This window comes from Drosophila subpulchrella, chromosome X (genome assembly GCF_014743375.2).
Source record: "Drosophila subpulchrella strain 33 F10 #4 breed RU33 chromosome X, RU_Dsub_v1.1 Primary Assembly, whole genome shotgun sequence".
Classification (NCBI taxonomy): Eukaryota; Metazoa; Arthropoda; class Insecta; order Diptera; family Drosophilidae; genus Drosophila; species Drosophila subpulchrella.
Window position 1 is genome coordinate 10,864,142 of NC_050613.1, and position 23,861 is coordinate 10,888,002.

General features: G+C 42.8%; 3 protein-coding genes and 2 long non-coding RNA genes across 13 annotated transcripts; 2 read left to right on the plus strand and 3 right to left on the minus strand.

The window, feature by feature from the left end:
* Positions 1–69: 69 nt before the first annotated feature.
* Positions 70–6,503, plus strand: LOC119556928 (defective chorion-1 protein, FC125 isoform). Of its 3 annotated transcripts, XM_037869417.1 has the most exons (5): positions 72–294; positions 633–3,228; positions 3,286–3,542; positions 3,730–3,869; positions 5,769–6,503. In XM_037869417.1, the coding sequence occupies exons 1-5, from the start codon at positions 160–162 to the stop codon at positions 6,484–6,486; spliced, it is 3,846 nt and encodes a 1,281-aa protein (XP_037725345.1). In that variant the 5' UTR covers positions 72–159; the 3' UTR covers positions 6,487–6,503. The 3 variants fall into 3 exon arrangements, with proteins under 3 accessions (XP_037725344.1, XP_037725345.1, XP_037725346.1); XM_037869416.1 differs by lacking the exon at positions 5,769–6,503 and having other exon boundaries at positions 70–294; positions 3,730–5,640; XM_037869418.1 differs by lacking the exon at positions 5,769–6,503 and having other exon boundaries at positions 3,716–3,869.
* Positions 6,504–6,976: 473 nt separating this feature from the next.
* LOC119555823 lies at positions 6,977–9,153 on the plus strand. Its single transcript, XM_037867441.1, has 2 exons — positions 6,977–7,804; positions 8,023–9,153. The coding sequence occupies exons 1-2, from the start codon at positions 6,977–6,979 to the stop codon at positions 9,151–9,153; spliced, it is 1,959 nt and encodes a 652-aa protein (XP_037723369.1).
* An 8,844-nt stretch (positions 9,154–17,997) lies between these two features.
* LOC119557040 lies at positions 17,998–19,149 on the minus strand. Of its 2 annotated transcripts, none has more exons than XR_005220032.1 (5): positions 18,795–19,149; positions 18,663–18,733; positions 18,506–18,605; positions 18,373–18,413; positions 17,998–18,317 (listed from the first exon to the last, which is right to left on the minus strand). It is a non-coding gene; the product is annotated as an uncharacterized LOC119557040 (long non-coding RNA). The 2 variants fall into 2 exon arrangements; XR_005220031.1 differs by having other exon boundaries at positions 18,373–18,446.
* Positions 19,150–20,173: 1,024 nt separating this feature from the next.
* Positions 20,174–21,261, minus strand: LOC119556919. 6 transcript variants are annotated; one of them, XR_005220010.1, is made up of 5 exons: positions 21,179–21,237; positions 20,899–21,113; positions 20,725–20,836; positions 20,591–20,664; positions 20,174–20,532 (listed from the first exon to the last, which is right to left on the minus strand). It is a non-coding gene; the product is annotated as an uncharacterized LOC119556919 (long non-coding RNA). The 6 variants fall into 6 exon arrangements; XR_005220008.1 differs by having other exon boundaries at positions 20,899–21,117; positions 21,179–21,193; XR_005220012.1 differs by having other exon boundaries at positions 20,899–21,100; positions 21,167–21,181.
* Positions 21,262–21,968: 707 nt separating this feature from the next.
* LOC119557290 (mitochondrial import inner membrane translocase subunit Tim16) lies at positions 21,969–22,675 on the minus strand. The gene has a single exon (XM_037869981.1). The coding sequence runs from the start codon at positions 22,580–22,582 to the stop codon at positions 22,130–22,132; it is 453 nt and encodes a 150-aa protein (XP_037725909.1). The 5' UTR covers positions 22,583–22,675; the 3' UTR covers positions 21,969–22,129.
* Positions 22,676–23,861: the final 1,186 nt, after the last annotated feature.

The following is a 23,861-nucleotide window of genomic DNA, read 5'->3' on the forward strand; positions in this document are numbered from 1 at the left end:
ATCGCCAACGTCTGCAGTTTGCTGCCGCCGACGCGGTGGCAAAAAAACTATTTGGACCACCGACCGCCAGCAGTCGGCAGTCAGTCGGCGAAAGAGCTCCGGCGCACACAGATCGATCTTTCGCGTTCTGCGTTCCCCAGAGATAAGTCCACCCCCAGGATGAGATTGCACAGCCTGCTGCCGCTCCTGGCACTCCTTGTCGCCCAGGCGGCCGGTCAAGATCCCCCGTCGAATGCCGGATCAACGACCAACTCCTCCACGGACAGCAGACCAAGGATTCCCACCAACGATGAGGTGAGTTCAATCTGGAGTCGTCTCGAATACAAGTGAATGGAAAGTTTTTAAAGAATTTAAGTAAATGAGTTTTAAAGTTGTGAATATATATTTAAAAGTAAAAAAAAAACCTACAAAATATTATAACAAATATTTGATGCAGGTATTAGTGAGTAGATATTCATATAATATATTATATCAAATTCTAGTATTCCTGCCAATGAATGAGAAGTCTTTCAAGAAATTAAATAAATTATTTTAGATAGATTATTAAAAATCTCTACAACATTCTCGAATTCTTTAATAATAATTATTAATTATTATTCCTTTTTAAAACCATATTTTTTATTGCCCTTCAGATTCTTGGCCAGATGCCGCCCATCTCTCCCATTCGCACCGGCAATCCCCAGATGGACGCCTTCTACATGATGTTCCCAGCTTTGGGCAGCCTCCTCCGCTGGGGCAGCCTGTTCCCGGCCTACTCGTTCCTGGGTGCCATGCCCGATAACCTCCAGCCCTCGGCAGCTGCCTCCAAGGTGGTGCTCGTCCTGGCCGAGGATGCCACGGCCAAGACGCGAATTGCTCGTCAGAATCAAGCGCCCAATCCTCTGGGTCAGCTGATGAACTGGCCGCAGGACTTCCAAATGCCTGCAATGCCCGACTTTGGCCCGCAGGTGGGTTCGTTTTTTGCCCAACTGCCGACTTTGCCGTCCATGCCTAGCCTTTTGGGTGCCACAGCTCCAGTTCCTGCTCCCGCTGCTGATCCTGCTCCTCCGGCACCGGCACCAGCTGCCGATCCTCCAGCATCCGCTGCTGCCGACACGGTTGCCCAACAACCTATCCTAAGTCAGGCAGCTCTGCAGAACGCCTTCTCCTTCCTGAATCCGGCGAACTTTGATGCCAGCAATATACTGGGCCAGGGTATTCCCCAGCTTCCCCCGCTTCCCCAGCTCTCCCAGAGTGCTCCTCAACTTCCCCCTCCAAATATGGACTTCGTGGCCCAAATGCAGAGGCAGTTCTTCCCACAACAAACCGCTGGAACGGATGCCCAGGCCTCCGACATATCCGAGGTGAGGGTGCGTCCCGAGGTTTCCTACTCGCCAGAGGCACAGATGGCCCAGCAGAAGATCAATGCGGCACTGGAGAAGGAGCAGGATCAGGAGCGAGTGCCCCTCCTTTGGTTCCGAATGCCCAGCACTCAGGGCCAGGATGCGGCGGAGGAGAAGACCCTGGACGATCTGCGAGTGGAGGCCAAGTTGAGGGCCTTCGAGCATCAGGTGATAGCCGAATTGAAAATGCTGCAGAAGATCGAGCTGCTGGCCAAGCAGATGAGGTCCAGTGCCGCCGCGCAGTCTGGAGATTCTCCCAACCGGGTTAGCTACCCCCTGAGTCGCACACCCGTCCACAAGATCACACGGGCCGATATCGAGCAGGCTCTGCGGGATGATTATGTCCGGCGATTGGTCAACAAGGAGGCCCAACGCAAGGTCAGGAACCAACCAGGCCACACCAACCAGAGGGCAAACGGCTTGAAGCGTCAGGCCATGCCCCAACAGACTCTGTCCAAGGAGGACATCGTCCAGATCATGGCCTATGCCTATCGCATGGCCAACGAGCAGATGGAAGGCGAGAAGGGCAAGCAGGACAAGATGTACGCGGCCTACAGGAATTCCGAGGGTCAGAGGGCCAACCAACAGGCCCAGGAACAGAGGCAGTGGTCAGAGGATCAGGACAAGATCCAACAGAATGAACAGCAGAGGCAAGTGGGGCAGGATTCTCAGATGACTCAAATGATGCAGCAGCAGCGACAGTGGTCAGAGGATCAGGGCAAGATCCAACAGAATGAACAGCAGAGACAAATGATGCAGAATCCTCGGATGATTGAACCGATGCAGCAGCAGCGACAGAATGAACAGCAGAGACAAGTGGGGCAGGATTCTCAGATGATTCAAACGATGCAGCAGCAGCGACAGAATGAACAGCAGAGGCAAGTGGGGCAGGATTCTCAGATGACTCAAATGATGCAGCAGCAGCGACAGAATGAACAGCAGAGACAAGTGGGGCAGGATTCTCAGATGATTCAAACGATGCAGCAGCAGCGACAGAATGAACAGCAGAGGCAAGTGGGGCAGGATTCTCAGATGACTCAAATGATGCAGCAGCAGCGACAGTGGTCAGAGGATCAGGACAAGATCCAACAGAATGAACAGCAGAGACAAATGATGCAGAATCCTCGGATGATTGAACCGATGCAGCAGCAGCGACAGAATGAACAGCAGAGACAAGTGGGGCAGGATTCTCAGATGACTCAAATGATGCAGCAGCAGCGACAGAATGAACAGCAGAGACAAGTGGGGCAGGATTCTCAGATGATTCAAACGATGCAGCAGCAGCGACAGAATGAACAGCAGAGGCAAGTGGGGCAGGATTCTCAGATAACTCAAACGATGCAGCAGCAGCGACAGTGGTCAGAGGATCAGGCCCAGGCTGAAGGAATGACCCAACAGAATCCCACGATGATGCAACAAAGGCATTGGGTGGAGGATCCTCAAGTGGTTCAGCAGATGCAGCAGAGGCAGTGGATCGAGGATGAGGCCAGGATGCAGCAGAGGCAGATGATGCAACAGCAAAGACAATGGTCCGAGGAGCAGGCTCAGCTGAATGCCATGATGATGATGCAGCAAATGCAGCAGAGGCAGTTGTCCGAGGATCAGGCCAAGATCGAGCAGCAGAGGCAGATGATGGAAGAGGATCCCGCGATGATGAAGCAGCTCCAGTGGGCCCAGGAGAACCCCCAGTCGGACCAGCAGCCCTCGATGATGATGCAGCAACCACGAATGGAGCAGACTCCCATGATGATGGAACAGGTCGGCCGAAATGATGATCCAATGGACGCCATAGTTGGTGAGGCGGGTCCCCAGATGAAGGAGAACGAAGGAACCGCCCGGCACAAAGGTAATCTCTTCGGGGTTTTTCGCAGTCCTGACTCAGTGCCTCCTGTCTCTCCCACAGTGGATTTCTTGGGAATTGGTGGCAACAAGCGCAAGAAGTTCAAGTCCTCACCGCCCACGGTGATCAACTATTACTACCCGGCACCGGTTCAGCGTCCCGCGGCCCAGGGTTACGGAAGTAGTTATGGAACCAGCTACGGAGGTGGGGGCTACGGATCGAATGCCTATGGTGTGCCCCAACCATCGATCTCGTACCGGGCAGCCGTGGGCAACGATGAGGTGGATGCAATGCTGCGCCAGCATCAAACGATGGGCAGGGTAAGTTGGCACCTATGTAGAACCACTAGAACCACCAGAAACCACTGAAACACCACATTGAGCACCACACCACAGCACACGCCACACTTTCACACTGGAACACGTAGACCGTAGTCCTTCATTTGATCCATTTCATACGATTCATTTCGCCTTTTTCTCATGGCATTAAACAGGCGACGCATTTCAGACAATAAACGCCATTCAACAACCAAGCCAAGTCGGTGGATCGGAGAGGCAGAAGAGCAGCTCTAATCCTCCATTGGCGACGACACCAGCTCCCCAGGAGCAACCACAGTCACAACCGCAAGAGCATCGAGTCCAAAAAAGGTTAGCCATTTTTCACAGGTTTGGGCGACGGGTAGATAATACCACATCCAAGGGTTGCGGATGCGGCAGGTTGGATTGTCTGTGTGGCAGGAGTTGTCAGTGTGGAAGATCAGGAGCAGGAGCAGTCAGTTCCAGGGGATCCTGCCAGTGCAGGGCCAATCGCCGGAGCAAACGGAACGTGGAGTATGGAACCCTGGAGACCATCGATGAGGGTTCCCTCAACGAACTGCGACGGGAATACAAACTGGGCCTAAAAGAGATCACCCTGAGTCCCGATGAAGATCCCGCCGAGGCCCTGATGCGCTACAATGCGGCCTCCATTCGCGAGGCTCTGGAGAGGGCCAGTATGGAGCCATTGGAGATTGGTGGAGATCAGTACGAAGAGGGAACGGAACAGGAGGCCGTGGTGGAGGAGCAACTGCAGCATGATCCCAACGCAGGGTACCAGTATAATCACCAGGACTTTGTGCGCCTAACCACTTCCACAGCGGCACCAACGACAAGCACCACAGAAGCCACCACTCCAGGTGCCAGTGAAACCACCTCAGAAGCCATTGCCACAACCACTGAAAGTGCCAAGAATGAGGATATTGAGATGCAACAGGATTCCGTGGCCGAGAGCTCCCATGTAACCAAGTCGATATCCAAGCAAGAGCAGGAGATCCATCAGCTACACAACATAGTGGATGAGCTGAAGAAGGAGATCCTCAAGCTGAACCTCAGATGCAGCAAGATAGTATCCACCAATGTGGTCAAAGAAAAGTCAGTTACGATAAAGGAACCAGCCAAAGTGGAGGAGGAGTCTTCCAAGCAGGCGGAGAAGCCCAAGGTGGAGGAGAAAAAGAATGAGGGAGAGCCAGCTACAGTTGAGCAGGTGGAGGAGCAGGAAGAGGAGGAGGAGGATGCCGAGGGTTCAAGTAGCTCCACCACCACCACCAGCACCACAACCACAGGGACTCCACCAACGAATTCTCCAAAACCTGAGACCAAATGCCACGTTGCCCAGGACAAGGCCAAAGTGGATGAGCCAAGTGGTACCTCCAATAAACTGGACTACGAAGACGATACCAATTGGCAACGCATTCTGGCCAATAGAGGCTATGACACGGATTACCTGACCAAGAACCATGAGGCACAGTTCTCCCAGGCCCCGAATCTGGAGATGCCAAAGGGCAGTAATTACGATAACAATGGCAGCCAGGAGTACGCACCCTATCCGGAGTTCCAGGCGGATGAGCCCCATTCCGATACGGGGACGGAGGGCAAGACCAAGAGGGCCTTGAGTGTGAAACAGCAGGCGCAGCTACTCAATGCGGCCCTTAATGATGGTGGTAGCGATGCGAGTGATTCACCCACCACACCCACACCGTATGCCATGAGGGGAAAGTTTGTGCGGCGTAGGAGGACTCCCAGTCCGAGAATCACAGAGGAAAGCCATGATGGTTGGGCACGCTCCACTCGTCAAGTGAAAATGCCCCAGCGACCCAAAAAGTCCGTGCCCCAGGTGAAAAAGATCAACTCGCAGGTCACCACGAAGGCCACCGTGAGTAGCACCAAGCTGGACAGTTTGGTGGATGTGCTCAAGGATCTGTTGCGCCTGCAAATCCAGAAGGAGAAAAAGTCCAGTCTCCTCAGGGCCCAGAGCAATATCGCCTCGAAAACCCCCAAAACCATTAAGCCCATCAAAGTCATTAAGCGAAAGAGGTTGCGTAGAAGGCAACACAAACCCATTGCCACCACCATCAGAACTTCCATCCAACCTAAAGCATAAGCATAACTAACCCACAAATCCTAACTAATCCTAACCATAATCTAGATAGAGTCTTAGCATATTCACTAATTATTCACCAACCATTCATGTCCATCTTTCATTTGCATATCCTCCGTCCATTACGTCAGTTCATCATCAGCACCATCCGAAACCGAAATCGAAAACGCAAACGCACCATCATCCGACCCCCAAGTGGGTTCCATTTACACCTACGGCGAGGGACTGCTGCATCCGTTCATGGGTCTGCTACCGGTGGACAGACCCGATGATCCCTGGAACCGGAAGCCCTACGATCCGCAACATCCTCTCTACACGGGCGGCGGGAGCTATGCGGCCTATCTGAAGGATGGTCGTCATCGCAGGGATACGCACATCATGGGCCAGGGATCCGAGAATGGCATCCTAACGCCCGGCATGTTGGAGAGACTGCTGCGGATCAAAGTGGACTTCCAGCGTAGGTTTCCCCATCTCTACCAGGGCATGCTGAATCACCATACGAATCTTACCCGCGTCGAGGTACAGCCTCCGGTTCTGGGCGAGGTCACCAAGCCCAAAGTAAAGGTCAGGGAAGAGGATGAGACGGATGAACCCGTCTTCGAGCTGGGAGCCGCCGAGCGTAGCTTGTTCGAGGACGAGGCCAACGATCCTCTGGAGAATGAACCCGAACCGGAACCGGACGAGGAGGACGACCGGGATGTGGAGGAGCCCAAGGAGAGCGATGAACCCAGGGACATCAGCAGCAGCAGAAAATACCGGGATGACAACGATATCGACTACTTTAGTTTCGACGACGATGATGTTGATGATTCGACTTTTTTTTATAAAGCCAATAAAAATAAATATTGAATATTATTAATGTGAAAAGAAAACTATCAGTTGTGTTGCTTACTTAAAAGAGCTTTATGTAGGTGCTCTTACCAGGGAATATTAAGGAACCAATGGAAAGTTAAGGAATACATTTCAAACTATCACACATACTAACATTAATTTCTAATAACTTACTGGGCTTGTTTTAAATAGTCATGGTCCCCAGCTAGAAACTTTTTAAGTTTATGTATTGACTTTTTCATATTACTACCGTCAGTTAGTCAAAACTTAGGTTTCTAATGCCTTAATTAGCAGCTTTAAGACTAAAAGCATATACAAAGTAAACCTACTTATAAGTAGATAAGTCTCACTTATTAATAACCAAGTGGGTTCCCCAGAGGAATCGTTATTAATGTGATATGATTAACGCGATAGACCAGGGCCATTTTCAGAAATTTCCCCTGGGATCTGGAAAGGCTAGTCCAAAGTGCTTACACTTATACAACATTCCTCTGGCAACTCTTTCGCCATGAAGTTGTGGCTGTATATTATATTTTCTTGCTGCTTTTTGGTGACCGAAGTAATGGGATCTGGATCGGAACAGGACTTGGCAAAGGCTCTGGCCCAAGTGGTGGTCAATTCGGAGATGGGTAGCTTCAAGACCTTGTACATCTACACCCATAGAAGCTCCCAGACGACTGGTGGCCATTTGGATGAGCTGCTCGACCAGGTGCTGATGGCTTTGCCACCCACTTTGCAGGCACGCAAGCTGTTCCTCCAGCAATCGATGGAGTACAAACCCTATGTGCATGCTGTCCTGGCTTTGGTAGATGATCTTCCGGCTCTCACGGCAATCTACGGACGCATTCGAGCCACCCAGGACTTGTCGTACACCCTGATATACATGTCCCTGCCCACGGAGGCGTATGGCGAGGAGATTCAGTTGGTCCTCGGCCTGTTGTGGCGCCTTAGTGTGCTGAATGTGGGCGTGGTACTGTGTCCACCTGGTGGTCAGCTCCTCATGGTCAGCTATTTTCCTTTCAGTGCATCCCATGGCTGTCAAGTGATTTCGCCAAATGTGGTGAATCGCTACCAAGTGGAAAATGGACAATGGGCTAGCCAGGATTATTTTCCCCCTAAGCTGGGCAACTTCTATGGCTGTCTATTGACCTGCGCCACCTGGGAGGATATGCCCTATTTAGTTTGGCGTCGCGATGGAAGTGAATCCTTTGTGGGCATCGAAGGTGCTCTGTTGCAGTTCATGGCCGACAATCTGAACTTCAGTGTGGGTATCTACTGGATGAACAAGGAGGAGGTGCTGGCCACTTTCGATAAGTCGGGCAGGATTTTCGATGAGGTATAAGTATAGAAAAAAAAGGATCAATCAATTGATCCTAGAAAAAAAAGTATCAATTTGATATATTAGTGCACAGTGAAATAATGTTTATGTGATACTGACAAGTGGCATTTTGTGGATATGCCCCTTAGCTAGATCGAATTGATCCGGAGTTTCTGAAATGTAATCAATATATTTTCAAAATTTGATCAAATTGGTGATATTTCTGGTTCTTTCAGATCTTTGGCCACCATGCGGACTTCTCCCTGGGCGGTTTCCATTTCAAGCCCAGTGCCGGCAGCGAGATTCCCTACTCTCAGTCCACCTACTACTTCATGAGCCACATCATGTTGGTGACCAATCTGCAGAGTGCCTACTCCGCCTACGAGAAGCTGGCCTTTCCCTTCAGTCCGCTCCTGTGGAGGGTCATTGCATTGGTCCTGATCCTGGCCTGCCTGCTCCTCTTGATGGTGCGTCGTTGGTGGCCTGGTCATGAGTTGGCCAGGAATCCGTACTATGAACTCTTTGTTCTGACAATGGGTGGAAATCTGAAGTATCGCTGTCTTCCACTTGGAATTTCTGGTCGATTGGTTTTGCTCACCTGGATGTTTGGCACCTTGGTCCTGAGGAATGGCTACCAGTCGGGAATGTACCAACTGCTGCGGCAGGATACCCAGAGGAATCCACCACAAACCATATCCGAAGTGCTGGCCCAGCGTTTCACCATCCAGTTGGCTGAGGTCAATGAGGCCAAGATTATGGCCAGTTTGCCGGAGCTGCGACCCGAGCAATTGGTTCACCTGGAGGGCAGTGAGCTGCAATCCTTTCCAGCCTTGGCCCAGCAAAGTGGCTCCTCCGCCCGGGTGGCCATCCTTACGCCCTACGAGTATTTCGGGTACTTCCGGAAGGTGCATCCGGTGAGCAGGAGATTGCATTTGGTGCGGGAACGCATCTACACCCAGCAGTTGGCCTTCTATGTGAGGCGTCACTCGCATCTGGTGGGTGTGCTGAACAAGCAGATCCAACATGCCCATGCCCATGGTTTCCTGGAGCACTGGACGCGCCAGTATGTGAGTGCCGTGGATGAGGCGGACGAGAGTGTGTCCAGAATTGCCGCAACTTCGTACAGGACTCTGGACGGGATCGATGGTGATCCCCGGCTGTCGGAGGCCGAGGAGCAGCAGGTGGCTCCCGTCCGCCAGAATGTGCTATCCATGAGAGAATTGGCCGCCCTCTTTTGGCTCGTTCTCTGGGCGAATCTGGGAGCAGTGGTGGTCTTCCTCTTGGAATTGCTGTTGCCCAGGATAAATCTTCGGAGAAGTATTACTAGAATATCGTTTAGGGTACCAAAGAAAACAGATGGGAAATAAAATATATTTTAAATAAACAATTAAATAAATATTTTGATTGATTTATAAGGTACAAAAGTATTATTATCAGTCAAAAAATAGTTGGTAACATATAATCTTAATAAACATAAAAAAATAAATAAGCACTTTAAAATGAATAAAGGTACGTAATGTTTATTTTTATACCCTTGCAGAGGGTATATTGATTTCAGTCAGAAGTTTGCAACGCAGTGAAGGAGACGTTTCCGACCCCATAAAGTATATATATTCTTGATCAGCATGACTAGACGTGTCGATCTAGCCATGTCCGTCTGTCCGTCTGTCCGTCTGTCCGTCTGTCCGTCTGTCCGTCTGTCCGTCTGTCCGTCTGTCCGTCTGTCCGTCCGTTTCTACGCAAACTAGTCTCTCAGTTTTAAAGCTATCCGGCTGAAACTTTCCCAAAAGTCTTATATCTTTTGCAGGTAGTATATAAGTCGGAACCAGCCGGATCGGACAACTATATCTTATAGCTCCCATAGGAATAATCGGACAAAAAAATGAAAAAAAATTATATCTTTGGTGTTTCTTAGCATATAAACTCCTAAGCTTGGAAATAACAATTTTTAAATAATTTTGAATTTTGAATTAAATTTTATCGAAATCGGACGACTATATCATATAGCTGCCATAGGAACGATCCGAAAATTTGTGGAAAAATAATATGAAAAAAATTATATCTTCGGTGTTTTTCAACATATAACCTCCAACGCTTGGAAATAACATTTTTTAATTAGTTCTGAATTTCGAATTAAATTTTATCAAAATCGGACGACTATGTCATATAGCTGCCATAGGAACGATCGCAAAATTGGTAGGAAAATAATATGAAACAAATTATAGCTTCGGTGTTTTTTAACATATAACCTCCTACGCTTGGAAATAACATTTTTTAATTAGTTCTGAGTTTCGAATTTAATTTTACCAAAATCGGACGACTATATCATATAGCTGCCATAGGAACGATCGGAAAATTGGTAGGAAAATAATATGAAACAAATTATAGCTTCGGTGTTTTTTGACATATTATCTTATACTATTGGGAATATCATTTTTTGTGTTTTTAAATTTAATAATTATAGCTGCAAGGGTATATAAGCTTCGGCTTGCCGAAGCTAACTTCCTTTCTTGTTATTAATAATGTAGGTATAAACTAGATGGCAATAATTTATTGAAATTTGAAATATATTATAAACCAACAAAATTATGAAATTGTAGACCTACTTAAATTGTAGACATATACTTAAATCAAATAAGATTTAGTTTACAAGGTAACAAAATTTTAAAAATATTTATATCAGATAGAAAATAGTTATCAAAAAAGAAAATCAAGTTAATAATGATTACAGGCCAAGGAAATGGCATAGTACGAAATCGTAGAGTTTAAAAAATCTTCTTGGTTGCCTTAAGTGACTTTAATAAGTTCTGACAAATTATAGGTTTCATCAAGAACTTTCTTTTCGAGAGAATAATACTGATTACCCGGTCCGGAGATGTCACGTTTCTCCTGCAAGGCGGCATAAATAATGCCGGATTTATTTGCGGGCCAGGCGTTTTAATTAAATTACTTCATAATCCACAGAGTCGGCGGGAGGCACTTCCACACCCCCACACCTCCACACTCGCCACGCCCCCTCCACAACAAAGGACACCACATCCCCTCCAGCTGCTGGGAATGGCTTCCAGGATAGTTGGCCAAAGTGTTCGCTGCTCGTATCGTAAAAACGCAAAACGTTTTATCTAAAAGCGATAAATTTTGAAAACCAAAACTTGCGCTGGCGAATCAACCCCCACCGATCTGCCACCCCCTTCTCCACCAAATAGTTGTCCTTCGGCCACCCACAATCAACCCACCTCCCCCCCACCCCCCTGTGGAAACCAATCCACCCGCCGCACACATAGACATCAATTTTGTGTGTGCTTCTTGCCGGCAATCCTTGCAACATTTGCGGCTGCCGTTGTCGCCATCGACTGGTTACATGTAAGTGCTGCCATTGCCCCCTGAACCACTACCCGACCCCTTACCCGACCCCCTTCCCCCTCCCCCTCCCCTTCCCCTTCCCCAGCCCCTGCCAACCCCCTGCCTTGCCAATCTCTTGCTGCTTTGCTTATCGCCTCGCACATTTGAGCTTTTTGAAATTTCTCGCCACAAAAACTGTCTGTAATGGGCACAACGTTGCCCGGCTTCGGCTTTTTACACTGCCAAAAAAATATACTGATCATATTTAGAAATATTCCAACATTGCAAAATTTAATGGTGTGCTAAAAGTAGATTTTGGATTAAAATTGGACATGGAAATACAGCTTAAAAGTACATAAGTTAATACAACAATAATTTATCATTATAATACTAAAAGTTTTTAAGATGTTATTATATCTTATGCGATAAAACAAAGAAGGAATAAATAAAAATACAAAAATCATTAGCCCTAGTCAACAAAAACTTTGCATAAATAGTCTGAGGTTTCATTTTAAAAATACGTTTCCTATTTAAATCAACAGATATCATGTTATTTATAAAACATAGTTAGAAATGTATACATTAAATATATATATTTTTAATTTATATAAAAACAAGTTTAATACATTTATAGTTTTTCTCCGTGTTGCTCTCCAGCTTCCTAGCTTTCCCACAGCCCCCCAATTTTCCTACTCATCCTTGGGAGCCAACTAGTCAACGACATCGTCTTCGTCCTTGTCGTTCGCTGGAAATTCAAGTAAATGTATTGAACTTAAGCTCATTGCCTGCGATGTCGTTCTCGAGGCAGTCGCAGTCAGCTTCCGAGGCGATACATCCCATCGACCATCCACCATCTACCACTCCCATCTCCATTTTCCATTTCCCCCACCCATTTTCCCCAACCACCGAACCTCTTTAATACGCTGCGCTGTTTAGGAGAAAAGCAAGCAAAAGGGAAGAAAACTTTATGCAGTTCCTCTTATAAAATGTTTTCTATTTTTGGGTCTTGTACATCATTCACAAATGGGGAAGGGGATCTTAAAGTTATATAAAGAGAGTTTTAAATTAGTAGGTCTGCAAAATATGTTTAATATATCAAGAAAATAAAATAAAATTGCTGCATTATATTATGATTATATAGATTATCACTCATTTAAATACCATATACCATAATAATATTCATGTTTTGCAATCTTGACATTAACCAACATCACTCATACGCCATGTGAGCCCAAATAAATGATATTTTTCAGGGTATTCCGCCCAATGCCGCGACTTGAGGTTGAGCTCATCTTCCAGATCCGTTACCCGGCTTTTTGCAGCTCAGTCTGGACTACTCTCCGCAATTGCCATTGCCACATCCACTGCCACTGCCACATCCCCATTCCCATCCCCATCCACTGCGGCAACACTTTGGCTCGTTTGGCAATGAATTTTTATGGCGCGACTTTTACGTCAGCAACATCCAAGGGCCAGGGGCGTGGCTCCAAGGGGGGGGGGGCGGGGGCGGTCTTTCCTAGTCTGAAAGTCTGAATCTGATGGAGCGGAACCCTTCAAGGCGAGACATGGCTGCGCGCTAAACAAACATATTCATGACGAGATTATGCTCGCCCCCAACCCAAACTGCACTTAAAAATTTGCATGGCAGGGGGTTGAAATGCGTAAAAAGGGGGGGTTCTAGGAATTGTCCTCCTAATGGCTGCCCGACTGCAGCAACTGCCAATTTCCGGCCGCGAAATTACATCTAATTAGCTAATCAACACAATTATGGTGCAACCTGCGGCCTCACCCACACATAAGCGGCCAGGATAAAAGGACATCGGCACATGAACACACACACTCGCAGGATTGTTGCTGCACCGGAAGTTGGCCAGACACAGCAGCAACATCGACATCGACATCGACATCATCCACATCGACATCACCATCGACATCGACAACATTCGATGAGGACGCGGCTTAGGAGCGAGTTCGTTCCACAGCCGCCACATCCGGCCACGCCCCCCTCTGCAACGCACCGCCCACGGGCGGCGGGCACAGGAACAACCGCCGCACAATGTGGCAAATGTTGGCCACTCATTACGGAGGGCCGAGGTGCCAACTGGAATCTCTGGCCAAGTCTTAAACACAGCAGATCACGAGCACTTGGAGAAATTCAATTTTTATATTTAAATATTATTGCATTGGAATTTTATTATTATTTTTAAAATATTTGGTTAATAGATCATAAGCCTCAATATAAATATAAAAAACAATTTATTTTGGAAAAGTTAAATTTTAATATTGCATTAGAATTTTATTTCAAATTTCTAATAATTTGGTTATAAAATCATCAAGAAACTCTCATTAAAAATAAAGAAAGCCACTAAAATTCTATTTATTAAGTTTTAGTACTTTAACACAAATACTAAATTAATTAAAATATTTTTTAAGGTGATTGGCGAATGTTTTATGTAACAAAAATTATTTTAAACGGTCGTTTAAAGTCTGTGCTGAGAAAATCTAAAAATATTTATTACCATAAATTTATATAATATTATTATATATTTATGTATGTTATTATTGTTATATAATATAATATTTTAATAAAGGTGTATCATTGAACGTGATCCGTAAAACAAATATAAGCAAATTCAAAAAACAACCAAGCTATAAAAGTTTAATAGTATAATATTTTAACTAAATTTTAATTGGCTTTTTTATAATACCAGAAAAAGACTAAGTGTTTAATATGATATTCAAAGAAGGTGAAGTGTAAATATTGAAATACCATATCCCATATTCGGGTTCGAAATAAGTCCCAATACTTTCTTATAATACCTGAAAAAGACTCAATTTTAAACCAACTATTCAAGAAGGTGACTTATAAATATTTCAGTACGATATCCCATTTTTGGGTTCAATATAGGTCCCATAATTTTCCCATAATACCAGAAAAATACAAAATGCTTAATCAAATATTTAAAAAAGGTGAACTATAAATATTACAATACAATATCCCATTTTCGGGTTCGAAAAAGGGCCCATAACTTAATTATAATACCAGAAAAGATCTAGATTTTTATTCAAGTATTCAAAGGTAAAGTATAAATATTAGAATACCATATCCGATTGTTGGGTTCGAAATACGACACGTAACTTTCCTATAATACCAAAAAAATACTACATTTTAAATTCAATATTCAAGGAAGGTTACTTATAAATATGCCAGTTCCATATTCCATTTTTGGTCTCGAAATAAGTCCCATAATTTGTAGGTATTGTAATGGTAGCCCCCGGGAAACTCCGCCCCCGATCCACGCGGGAGTTCATTGATCCCGGCCAGGTCACCCGGCCAGCTGCACATGTGGTCTCCACTCAATTATCCCCCGTACGTTCGTTAGCTCATTAAGGCTCCTTGCGCGGCGGGAGCGCGTCCTTCGCCGGATCCTGCTCCGTCTCCTGTTGCTGGCCATCGTCCATGGTTAATATCCTGTGTCAACTGTTGTCCATTCAATTTGCATTTTTGCAATTATTTCAATTAAATCGACAAAAGGAAAGCGTCTGCTCTCCGCAAGGCAAGGCGAGTCCTTCAAATGAGTCGATGATTGTGGGGGGTTGGAAAAGGGGGGCGGGGCAGGATCGGCTGCCCGGTGAGGAATATAATTTCCTCGCACCGGATGTGACAATGAATACGCATTAATAAGTGCATACAAACGGACAGACGCAGTCGTTTTATAAAGCTACAGTGAAAAGGGCAGGATAAGATTATAATATAATAATATGCTCCAATAAAGGGAAGCATTTTTACAGGCAAATATATAAAAAAAAAATTGAAGCTTAAATAAAAAAAAATATAAAAATAGTAGCCAGTTTTTTATTATATTTTTGATTCAAGCACTTCATTTTGTATTTACCCATCTTATTTTCTAATTTTTGAAGAGCCAGCAATTTGCGTGGTCTTCTATGTAATTTATTCATTTATCCGCACCCACGGTGGGATATGTTTACGATTTTTGAACTCCCGCTGAGACGGTGCGAATCAAACCGAATCGGGTCGCATTCTTTTGTTGCCACCGATGTTGCTGCTGCGTGCCTTCCGGTGGGTAAATTGATATGGCCTCCGTTCCCAACCACCCAGGCATCCAACCATCCAACCATTCAACAGTCTACCATCCCACACACAAGATGTGGCATGAACGGAATGCGACATGAATGGCGGGCTAATTTTGTGGAGCGCAACGGGCGGCTCGCTTTTAACAATATTAATATGCAAAATAATATAAATGCAGGCAAATGAGGGATAAGTCGGAGACAAAGCGTCGGGAAGAAATGGCATAATAAAGGAATGAAGCTGGCAATTTTCATTTGTCGCAGCAGGGAAATTGGATTTGGCCCACTCCAGAAATTGTGCCATACGCAAATGTAGTTTTATATGCGTGGTCCTGCGGTCGTATACGTAATGTGATTATTACATGCTGCCAGGGTTGCCAACGCCACCGCAGTCGGTGCGTGTCATAGAGATGAAATTATATGATTTGAATAATAATTGAATTAGGAAATCACAGAGACACATCTCGTACATGCCCGGCATTTTTATGCCGCCTTAAAGCCGCAATATGCACCGCAATGAACAGATATGCACTCTCTGGTCTTAGTCTTCTATTAAAATTATCAACTTTGTTAGGCAATCGATTTGATGTGACTTATCGTCATCGATTCGCCTCGCAGCTCCTGTCAAATATGTGCAATTAAAAGCCATAAATTTGTGCAAAACTAGGTATGTACATCCCACAGGCACTGGCCACGCCTCACCGCCCCTGGGATGCATTATCTTTGGCCATTTGTTTGGCTGCTTCAGAACAGCTCAAGTGGGCCAGATCCTAGATCCCAGATCCCGCCAAGTGCCGAACGGAGCTAAGGACCGGCACAGTGGGCTCGGGTGCTCATTTAGTGAACAAAATGTTTTTTGTCCTATCTTGCAAAGGCTGTAAATTAGGCAAAGGTTATAAGTTACTTAGAAGTAGTTATATGATGTTATAATTTTATAGAAAAAACATTCATCTAGATACAAATCTAGATAAAAAAAAATATATCCGAAATTTTTTTTTTATTACAAAATTGTTAAAAGTGGGTTTTTGAACCATTTAAAATACATGGTAACGGTCTTTTTTTCAAAATAAAACTCCCTCTTGACATACAATTTTTTAAATTTATTTTTTATTTATTTAATTATTTTAGACTTAATATAAAAACTTTTCGTAAGATGTATGATCCTATCCCACTGATCGCCTCTAACTATGTCTAATGCTCTCGACATTTGTCGCCTTCAAATGGTTAACAAGTTTCTGCAAACATCGACAGACATCATTACTTACCGCTTTCTCCGCTCTCTCCGCTGCACTTTCTCCCCTCTCCGCTCGGTTGTAATCATGTGAATCCGCTTAAACTGTCGAAGTGTATTGTGCGTCATTATTCTCTTTCGTGCCATTAGACTTGAATAGTTTTTCCACACTAAGAAGTTAAAAAGAGCGGAGAAAAAAACACAAGAACGGCTAAGACGAACGCAAATCGCATCGTCGACTTTGCTGCTCATCATTTGTTGCTGCACTTCTGCCAATATCTGAAAGTACACTGGGAAAAACAAGTGTTCGATGTTTGACCTAAATCTATAATCTGTAATAATGATATTTAAACTACTTTTTTACTGATACACATAATGAGTTATCATACAAATTGAACTTTTATACCTCTAAATAAAAAATAATAATGAAATTAAATTGCACTGCTAATTAAAAATATGTAATTATAAGTTAGATCCTGATTTTATAGTTGTACTTATTTATTTTAATGTGATAATTATTATTATGCATTTTTTATTATTGTGTATAATACATGAGTTCCACTAGTATTTTAATTTCTAATAATTTTGGATGGTCAGGGCCTAAAAGCATTTGTGTTTAAAAATATCCCCACCACTTGGTAGTATTTTTTCTCTCTGCACCAGTGTCGCCCTTTTCGATTTTCTGCATTATTTTGTACTGTGTATTTACATGAGTCCCACTAATATTTTAATTTCTAATCATTTTGGATGGTCAGGGCCTAAAAGCATTTGTGTTTAAAAATATCCCCACCACTTGGTAGTATTTTTTCTCTGTGCACCAGTGTCGCCCTTTTCGATTTTCTGCACTTGTGTGGGAGTTTGCTGGGATGTCCCCTTGATGATGATGACGACACTCGACTGCATTTCCACTTAAGTGCTCGCCCCTTTTTTTTTCCACCATCACACATTTTTTCACCCGCTCCTCTCATTTTCCGCCATCTTGATCAAGATGTGTCGGCTTTCATTTTTATTTAACTATTTTCCGTTTTCGTTCTCAATTTATTCTGGTTTTTATTTCATTTTGCCTACAATTGTGGCCAATTTGGCTTAATTGTTTTTATTAAGAGTTCGCCAGCACCAACGACACCCTGCGTCCCGCCAATTTCCAGTCGTCCAACAATGCGTATAAATAAATCACTTGAATTTTATTGAGCCTCGCCTCTCGCTTTGCCGGGGAAAATTGCATTTTAAATGCACACACAAATTGAAAATTGCCATAATACAATATGCATGTGTGTGAATGGGCGAACTTTTGCTTTGGTAAAACGTGCCTCATTATAGAGATCAATGACATGTCCCGAACAGATATTAAACGCCATTTGAATGTAAATTGTTGCTCTTTTCATTTTCATACGAGTAGGCAAATAAAAAATTAATATTTAGTATTTTAAAGTGGGGCTACTATGTAGGTAATATGTAGCAATAGCCAGTATTTTAGCTTCAACAAACCCAATTTAAGACATGATTTTTAAATTATTTGACTTTAAAACAAGTAATGCTTGAGCAGTTTGTGGGATGAACATTTATTTACCTAAGACGACCTTCTGAACAGTATTTCCTTTAGTAGTGTAATATAACTCGTGTTTGTGTTACATTTGCGATATTATAAATTAGGTGTGATGTATAATGTTGTGCATGTCGGTTCGATAACGTTATATGGTCAAGCATAACATTTTATAATACGAGGTGTACTTCAATGAGTTGCGATGTGTTCTTCAGTACCTTCCAAATATGATAACATAATTCGATGTATTTATTTACGAGTATGATGCAAGTCCTCCATCCTCTATCGCACAGCCCCCAGTTATGTGTGGATACCTGGAATAGCTGCAAAGGAGGATTATTAAAGTTAGTCCTTGGATTCTTTGATCGTAGCACCAACCTTATCCTCAGGATGTTAACGACGTCCTAATTCTGTTGAAGCTTCCATGTTAAGGGCACATGCAAAGAATTTTTCTTTCGAGTTAGTTCCGAGATTAATAGATCGTAACTATGATTCATTGAAAATAGATTACCTAGTTAAAACCTTATTTACACGAGTGTCTGTTAAAAAATAAAAGTTTCGTTTTGTGGGTCCTTAAATACGTTATAATTTTGAGAGGATAGCTGGAATAGCTGCAAGGTACGGGGTTTTTAACGCTAACCATCAGATTGTTAAATCGTAGTACCAACCTCATCCTCGTGATAATAGACGTTCTACTTCTGTTGAAGCTTACTTGTTAAGGGCATATGCATAGAATTTCCTAAAGGAGCAATTATTCACGGATTAGTAGATCGTAACTACATTATATTTAAATATATTACCTAAATTGGTGGCGTGTCTGTTAAAAAGTGGAAGTTTCGTATCTGAGTCCTTAAATACCATATAATTTTGAGGGTTGCTGCCGATTTTGCACATCCATCCGTTTTAACGAAGTGGTTCAAAATTGTACGTCACTTGTGTTGAACATAGTGTGCTTTACCGTTTCTGTATCAGTTAATACATCATCGAATAAGTTCTGTTGGTTTTAGCTGCCTTAAAGAAGGACTTTTTCTGGTTACTGGCGTCTGCTATGAGCGCCCACGTGTAAAAATACCAAGTGTTTGGGTCTGTATTACGGAGGACTCTGCACGTTACATCCTGGGGCTATTCTACAGGTTAAGTTTTTGTGTTAAAAATCTGAAAACGACAAACTTTCGATTTGTTAGACCGGAGAGTACAAAAAACAAACTTAATAAATAAAAAAAAAGGAAAACAGGTTTTTCACTTGCCGAAATAAGTTTATAGAACACGGAGATGTTGCGTTGTCGAGCCCAAAAACGAAACTGAAATTATTTGGGGCTCTGGCCCTTAGGTCCAAATCCAAATCGAAACTCGATTTGACAGTTGATTTCATGGCTAAGTTGATGCATTTGCTGGCTACAAGACCGTAAGGAAAAATTTGCTTCGATTTAGTTTTTTCTCTTTTTCTTTTAATTTAATTGCCCTAATATACAGGGACCGAAAATTATCAATACACTGGACAACAACAATTTTTTAAAAGGTGCAGGTGTTTGGACATTAAATGATGTAGACGTAAAAAGGCATATCTGCAGTTTTTCGCTTTTATCACGTGGTTTTAGTGAAATCGCGGTTCGAAAACCGCATTTAATATTTTGATCAAAGATATTTTCAAGAGTCGGTACTTAAATTCATTGATTAGCTGTTCAATAAATAGCTACGATTCTTTTCTGCAGATATAAATTAAAGGTTCTATCATATTTTAAGTGCTTAAGTGGTCTGTTAACCCTTTATTAACCAGGCGTTTAATGTGGAGAACAGGCCTTTAAAAATAGAAATAAATGCATTTGCCTTAACATATTTTACATGCCTATAGTTATATTTTTTCTTTTCCGTTTAAGGTATCACCATATCACGACCATATGCGTGAATTTATAGCATTTTTTTTTTGGCCAGTACTTTTTACCCATTGCACGTAGAGTAAAAGGGTGTATTAGATTCGTCGAATTGTGTAACAAGCGGAAGGAATCTTTTCCTACCCTATAAAATATATATATTCTTGACCCTCACCACCCGAGTCGATATAGCAACGTAGATCGACATTTGCACGTAGAGCCTTGGGTAAACACATTGATTACATGTTTTAAAATATTTATCTTATATAATAATTGTCAATCTTCCCCCAATAACATTTTTGTAAGCATTTTGTGGTATATATATTTATTTCAACTAGGACGACGTTCTGAACAGTATTTGGCTTGGTTACGTTACGTTACGTTACATTATGTTTTTTCGATTCTTCTGTACATGCATATAAGTCGATGTGTGATTTACCATTTTGTGTCGGTACAATAACATTATCTTCATAATCGATCTGTGCTAAGGTTTCTGGATAAATAGAATATTTTATAATACGAAGTGTACTTCAATGTGTTGCTGTCTTCTTCAGCAGTTTGCAGGTATGATAATTTAATTCGATGCAAAGTTCAATATTTATTTGAGAGTGTGATGCAAATCCTCATCCTCTATCGCGCAGCCCCCAGATGTGGATACCTGGAATAGCTGCAAAGACAGAGGCTTATTAAAGTTAATCCCAAGATTCTTTAATGGTAGTACCAACCTCATCCTCAGGATTATAACGGACGTCCTACTTCGGTTGAAGCTTACATGTTAAGGGCATATGCATAGAATTTCCTTAAGAAAGAGTTAGTTCTAAGATTAATAGAACGATACTATGATTTTACAATAGATTACCTAGTTGAAACCTTAATTACACGAGTGTCTGTTGAAAAGTGAAATTTTCGTATTGGGTCCCTGAGTACATTAACAGGAGCTTATACATGCTAGGGGCACAGTATATAAATTCCTAAGGAGTGGGTTAGTTTTGGGATGAATAGATCGTAAATACATGTTGTTTAAATATACTACCTTAATTGGTGGCGTCTGTTTAAAAGTTAGTTTCGTTTTTGGGTCCTTGAGTACTATACAATTTTGAGAGGGTAGCTGGCGATATTTGGGGATTTTACTCTTTCTTCCATTTTAACGAAGTGGCTCAAAATTGTACGTCACTAGTGTTGAACATAGTGTGCTTTACCGTTTCTGTATCAGTTATTACATCATCCAATAAGTTCTGTTGGTTTTAGCTGCCTTAAAGAAAGTCTTTTTCTGGTTACTGGTGTCTGCTACGAGCTCTCACGTGTGAAAATACCAAGTGTGTGGGTCTGTATTACGGAGGACTCGTCACGTTACATCCTGGGGCTATTCTACAGGTAAATTTGGCGTTTTACATATCTGAAAATGAAAAACCGTTCACTTTGTTAGACCAGAGTGTAAAATAACCAAACTAAATAAATAAAATAAAAAAAACTTGTTTTTCACTTGCCGAAATTATTTTATAAAACACGGAGATGTTCCGCTGTCGAGCCCAAAAACGAAACTAAAATTATTTGGGGCTCTGGCCCTTAGGTCCAAATCCAAATCGAAATTCGATTTGACAGTTGATTTCATGGCTAAGTTGATGCATTTCCTGGCTACTAAATCGTAAGCTAAATTTGCTTCGATTTCGATTTGTAAACTGCCTTGAATTTGTTATATGTGCCTTCTTATTCGAATTTAATTGGATCTAGAAACAAAAGAACTATGTAATATGCAGGGACCGAAAATATTAATTATAAGTTGATTTTATTTGCTTTAGAATAATGCAATTTGTAGTTTCAAATCGCACAGACCAAAAATAACACTCTTATCCATAAGTGTGTATGTATAAATTAGTCACACATTGAAGGAAACCAAACTAAATGTAGTGACATTGTTGCTAAAAATCAGAGAAATGTAAGAAGTGAATATATAAAAAGAAATTGCAGTAGACCTTTTAGTATTTGCGGTACGTGGTACTTTGTTGGTACTGCAAAAGCCTTCCCCTTTTCTAGAACGTTGTAAATAATTATAGATGTTTTTATTTTTGCTTTTATTTTTCTATTTATTTGTCAACTCTTACAAAAGTTTTACGCTATTTATTCGACGATTTAAATATACACACATGTACTAGAAGTTGAAGGACGATTTGGTGGATGAGATTACAGGACAGATCGATGCAGGCCACGAAAAGCCAGGCCGGGAATTCAGCTGGGAATGATCACCGGCTCTGGTGGTGGCCTGGCTACTTGGCCTGGGACTGGGATTCGCCTGGGGATTCGCCCTGGGATGGGAATGGAGCTGCAGGTGGGGATGCGGCCGAGGTGGCCTTGGCCTTGGCCAACTGCTCCAGCCTGGCCAGTTCCTGGTCGATGCGTTCCTTGGCCCGAAAGACCTTCGACTGGATGTAGAAGGTGCCGCCGGAGGACTTCTCGTTCGCCCGGAACAAGTGCTGGTAGTGCGTGTCAATGGCCTGACGGTCCCCGAGGTCCTGCACATTGAGGATCTGCTGGGCCTCTACTAGGGTCATACCCTTGACCCTCACACTACTGCTGCTGTCGCGCGAGTTGGCCGTCATGGTCTCGTGCATTCGGGCCGCATCCTCGAAGGCCTGCAGCTCCTGGCGCAACGTCTTCATCAGCGCCCGCCCCACCACCTGGGCACCCAGAATCACGATCTTAGTCAGATACCGTGCCATTGCCTGATTGTCTATAAGGAATTTTGCTCGCGATTGTTTAGAGATCTCCGAAATCAGAACCTGAACATAATAGGAAGTAGAAGTGAAAACTGACTCGATTCCTTATCATTGATATGACAGCTGTGTGAAAATTTTCATAGAATACTAATCTTCTTTTCTTCAATAACTTATAACTAAAATTGTTTTTTTGGTTGTTAAATTTAAGGTTTAATAACTTATAAATAAAAATAAATAAAAAAATATAAAAGCTAACAGATATTTAGGTATATTTGTTTAGTCCTCAAATATTATTGCTTCAACAAATCATCTTTTACTGCCTTGTTTGCTTACCGTATACTTTTTCTTGATTTTAAATTTATCCTATTTTTATACCATCCATCTACCAAATTTAACCCACTTAGTGCAAAAAACACAGCTATTGCAAACTAGCAAATTCCATTTAGCAAAAAATATTCCAAGCATTCTTTTGCAATTCAATTTGAACTAAGCTTGTATCGAAGCATTTCAGTTTTGACTGCATTTGTTTTGGTTTAAATGTTTGAATTGATGTTTCCATTTTTAATACACTCCACCACATGGCGCCAAACCCGGTAAACTCCTGACTCACTCAAATGCTTAAAAATGCCAAGAAACGACAACATAAGCTCACAGTGGCACAGTTGCGGGTAAAAAAATATACCTACCTTGCTCTTTTATGTTTGGGAAATTTCTAATATAATATTATATATGTGTTTATATGTCTTCAATTTAAATTAAATTATTCATTTTAGTGCAATTAATGAAAAATTGTATTTATTTAGTAATATAAGATAAATATATAAAAAGGTGTTGGAATTTTTTTTTTCAAAAATTGAAGTTGAAGCAAAAAAATTCCAACTTGCTGTGCTATTATTATGATCATCATTGTGCCTGGATTTTGAGAGACACAGAGGTAGCTGAATGAAATCAAAACGTTTCCTTGCTCTGATTTCCAGCTTCCGTATCCGTTCTGGAGGCGTTTTTGCAGATGTGTGTGTGTGTGTGCGAAGCTCATAAACAAATTATACGCAAATTGACAGACTTCCGGCCATATGAGCAGGCCATCAAGCAGTTTAGTCTCTTGGTTGACACAGCCCCATTTTCCCGGGGCACGTACTCTCCCCGGGATGTCCTGGGTGTGGATAGAATGGGGACTGGATTCCATTGCATTGGATGGGGTGAATATTAACATAATTACAATAATGACTTGTTGCCTTGCCCTTCACTGGGTTGTCCGGAATTTTGGTCAGACATTCAGCCA

Bases quoted from the DNA above. Each gene is read 5' to 3' on its own strand.
- LOC119556928 (XM_037869416.1), top strand. From the start codon at position 160: ATGAGATTGCACAGCCTGCTGCCGCTCCTGGCACTCCTTGTCGCCCAG. The intron at 3,229-3,285 runs GTAATCTCTTCG...TCTCTCCCACAG, and splicing joins AGGAACCGCCCGGCACAAAG to TGGATTTCTTGGGAATTGGT. The intron at 3,543-3,729 runs GTAAGTTGGCAC...GACGCATTTCAG, and splicing joins AGCATCAAACGATGGGCAGG to ACAATAAACGCCATTCAACA.
- LOC119555823 (XM_037867441.1), top strand. From the start codon at position 6,977: ATGAAGTTGTGGCTGTATATTATATTTTCTTGCTGCTTTTTGGTGACC. The intron at 7,805-8,022 runs GTATAAGTATAG...TGGTTCTTTCAG, and splicing joins CGGGCAGGATTTTCGATGAG to ATCTTTGGCCACCATGCGGA.
- LOC119557290 (XM_037869981.1), bottom strand. From the start codon at position 22,582: ATGGCACGGTATCTGACTAAGATCGTGATTCTGGGTGCCCAGGTGGTG.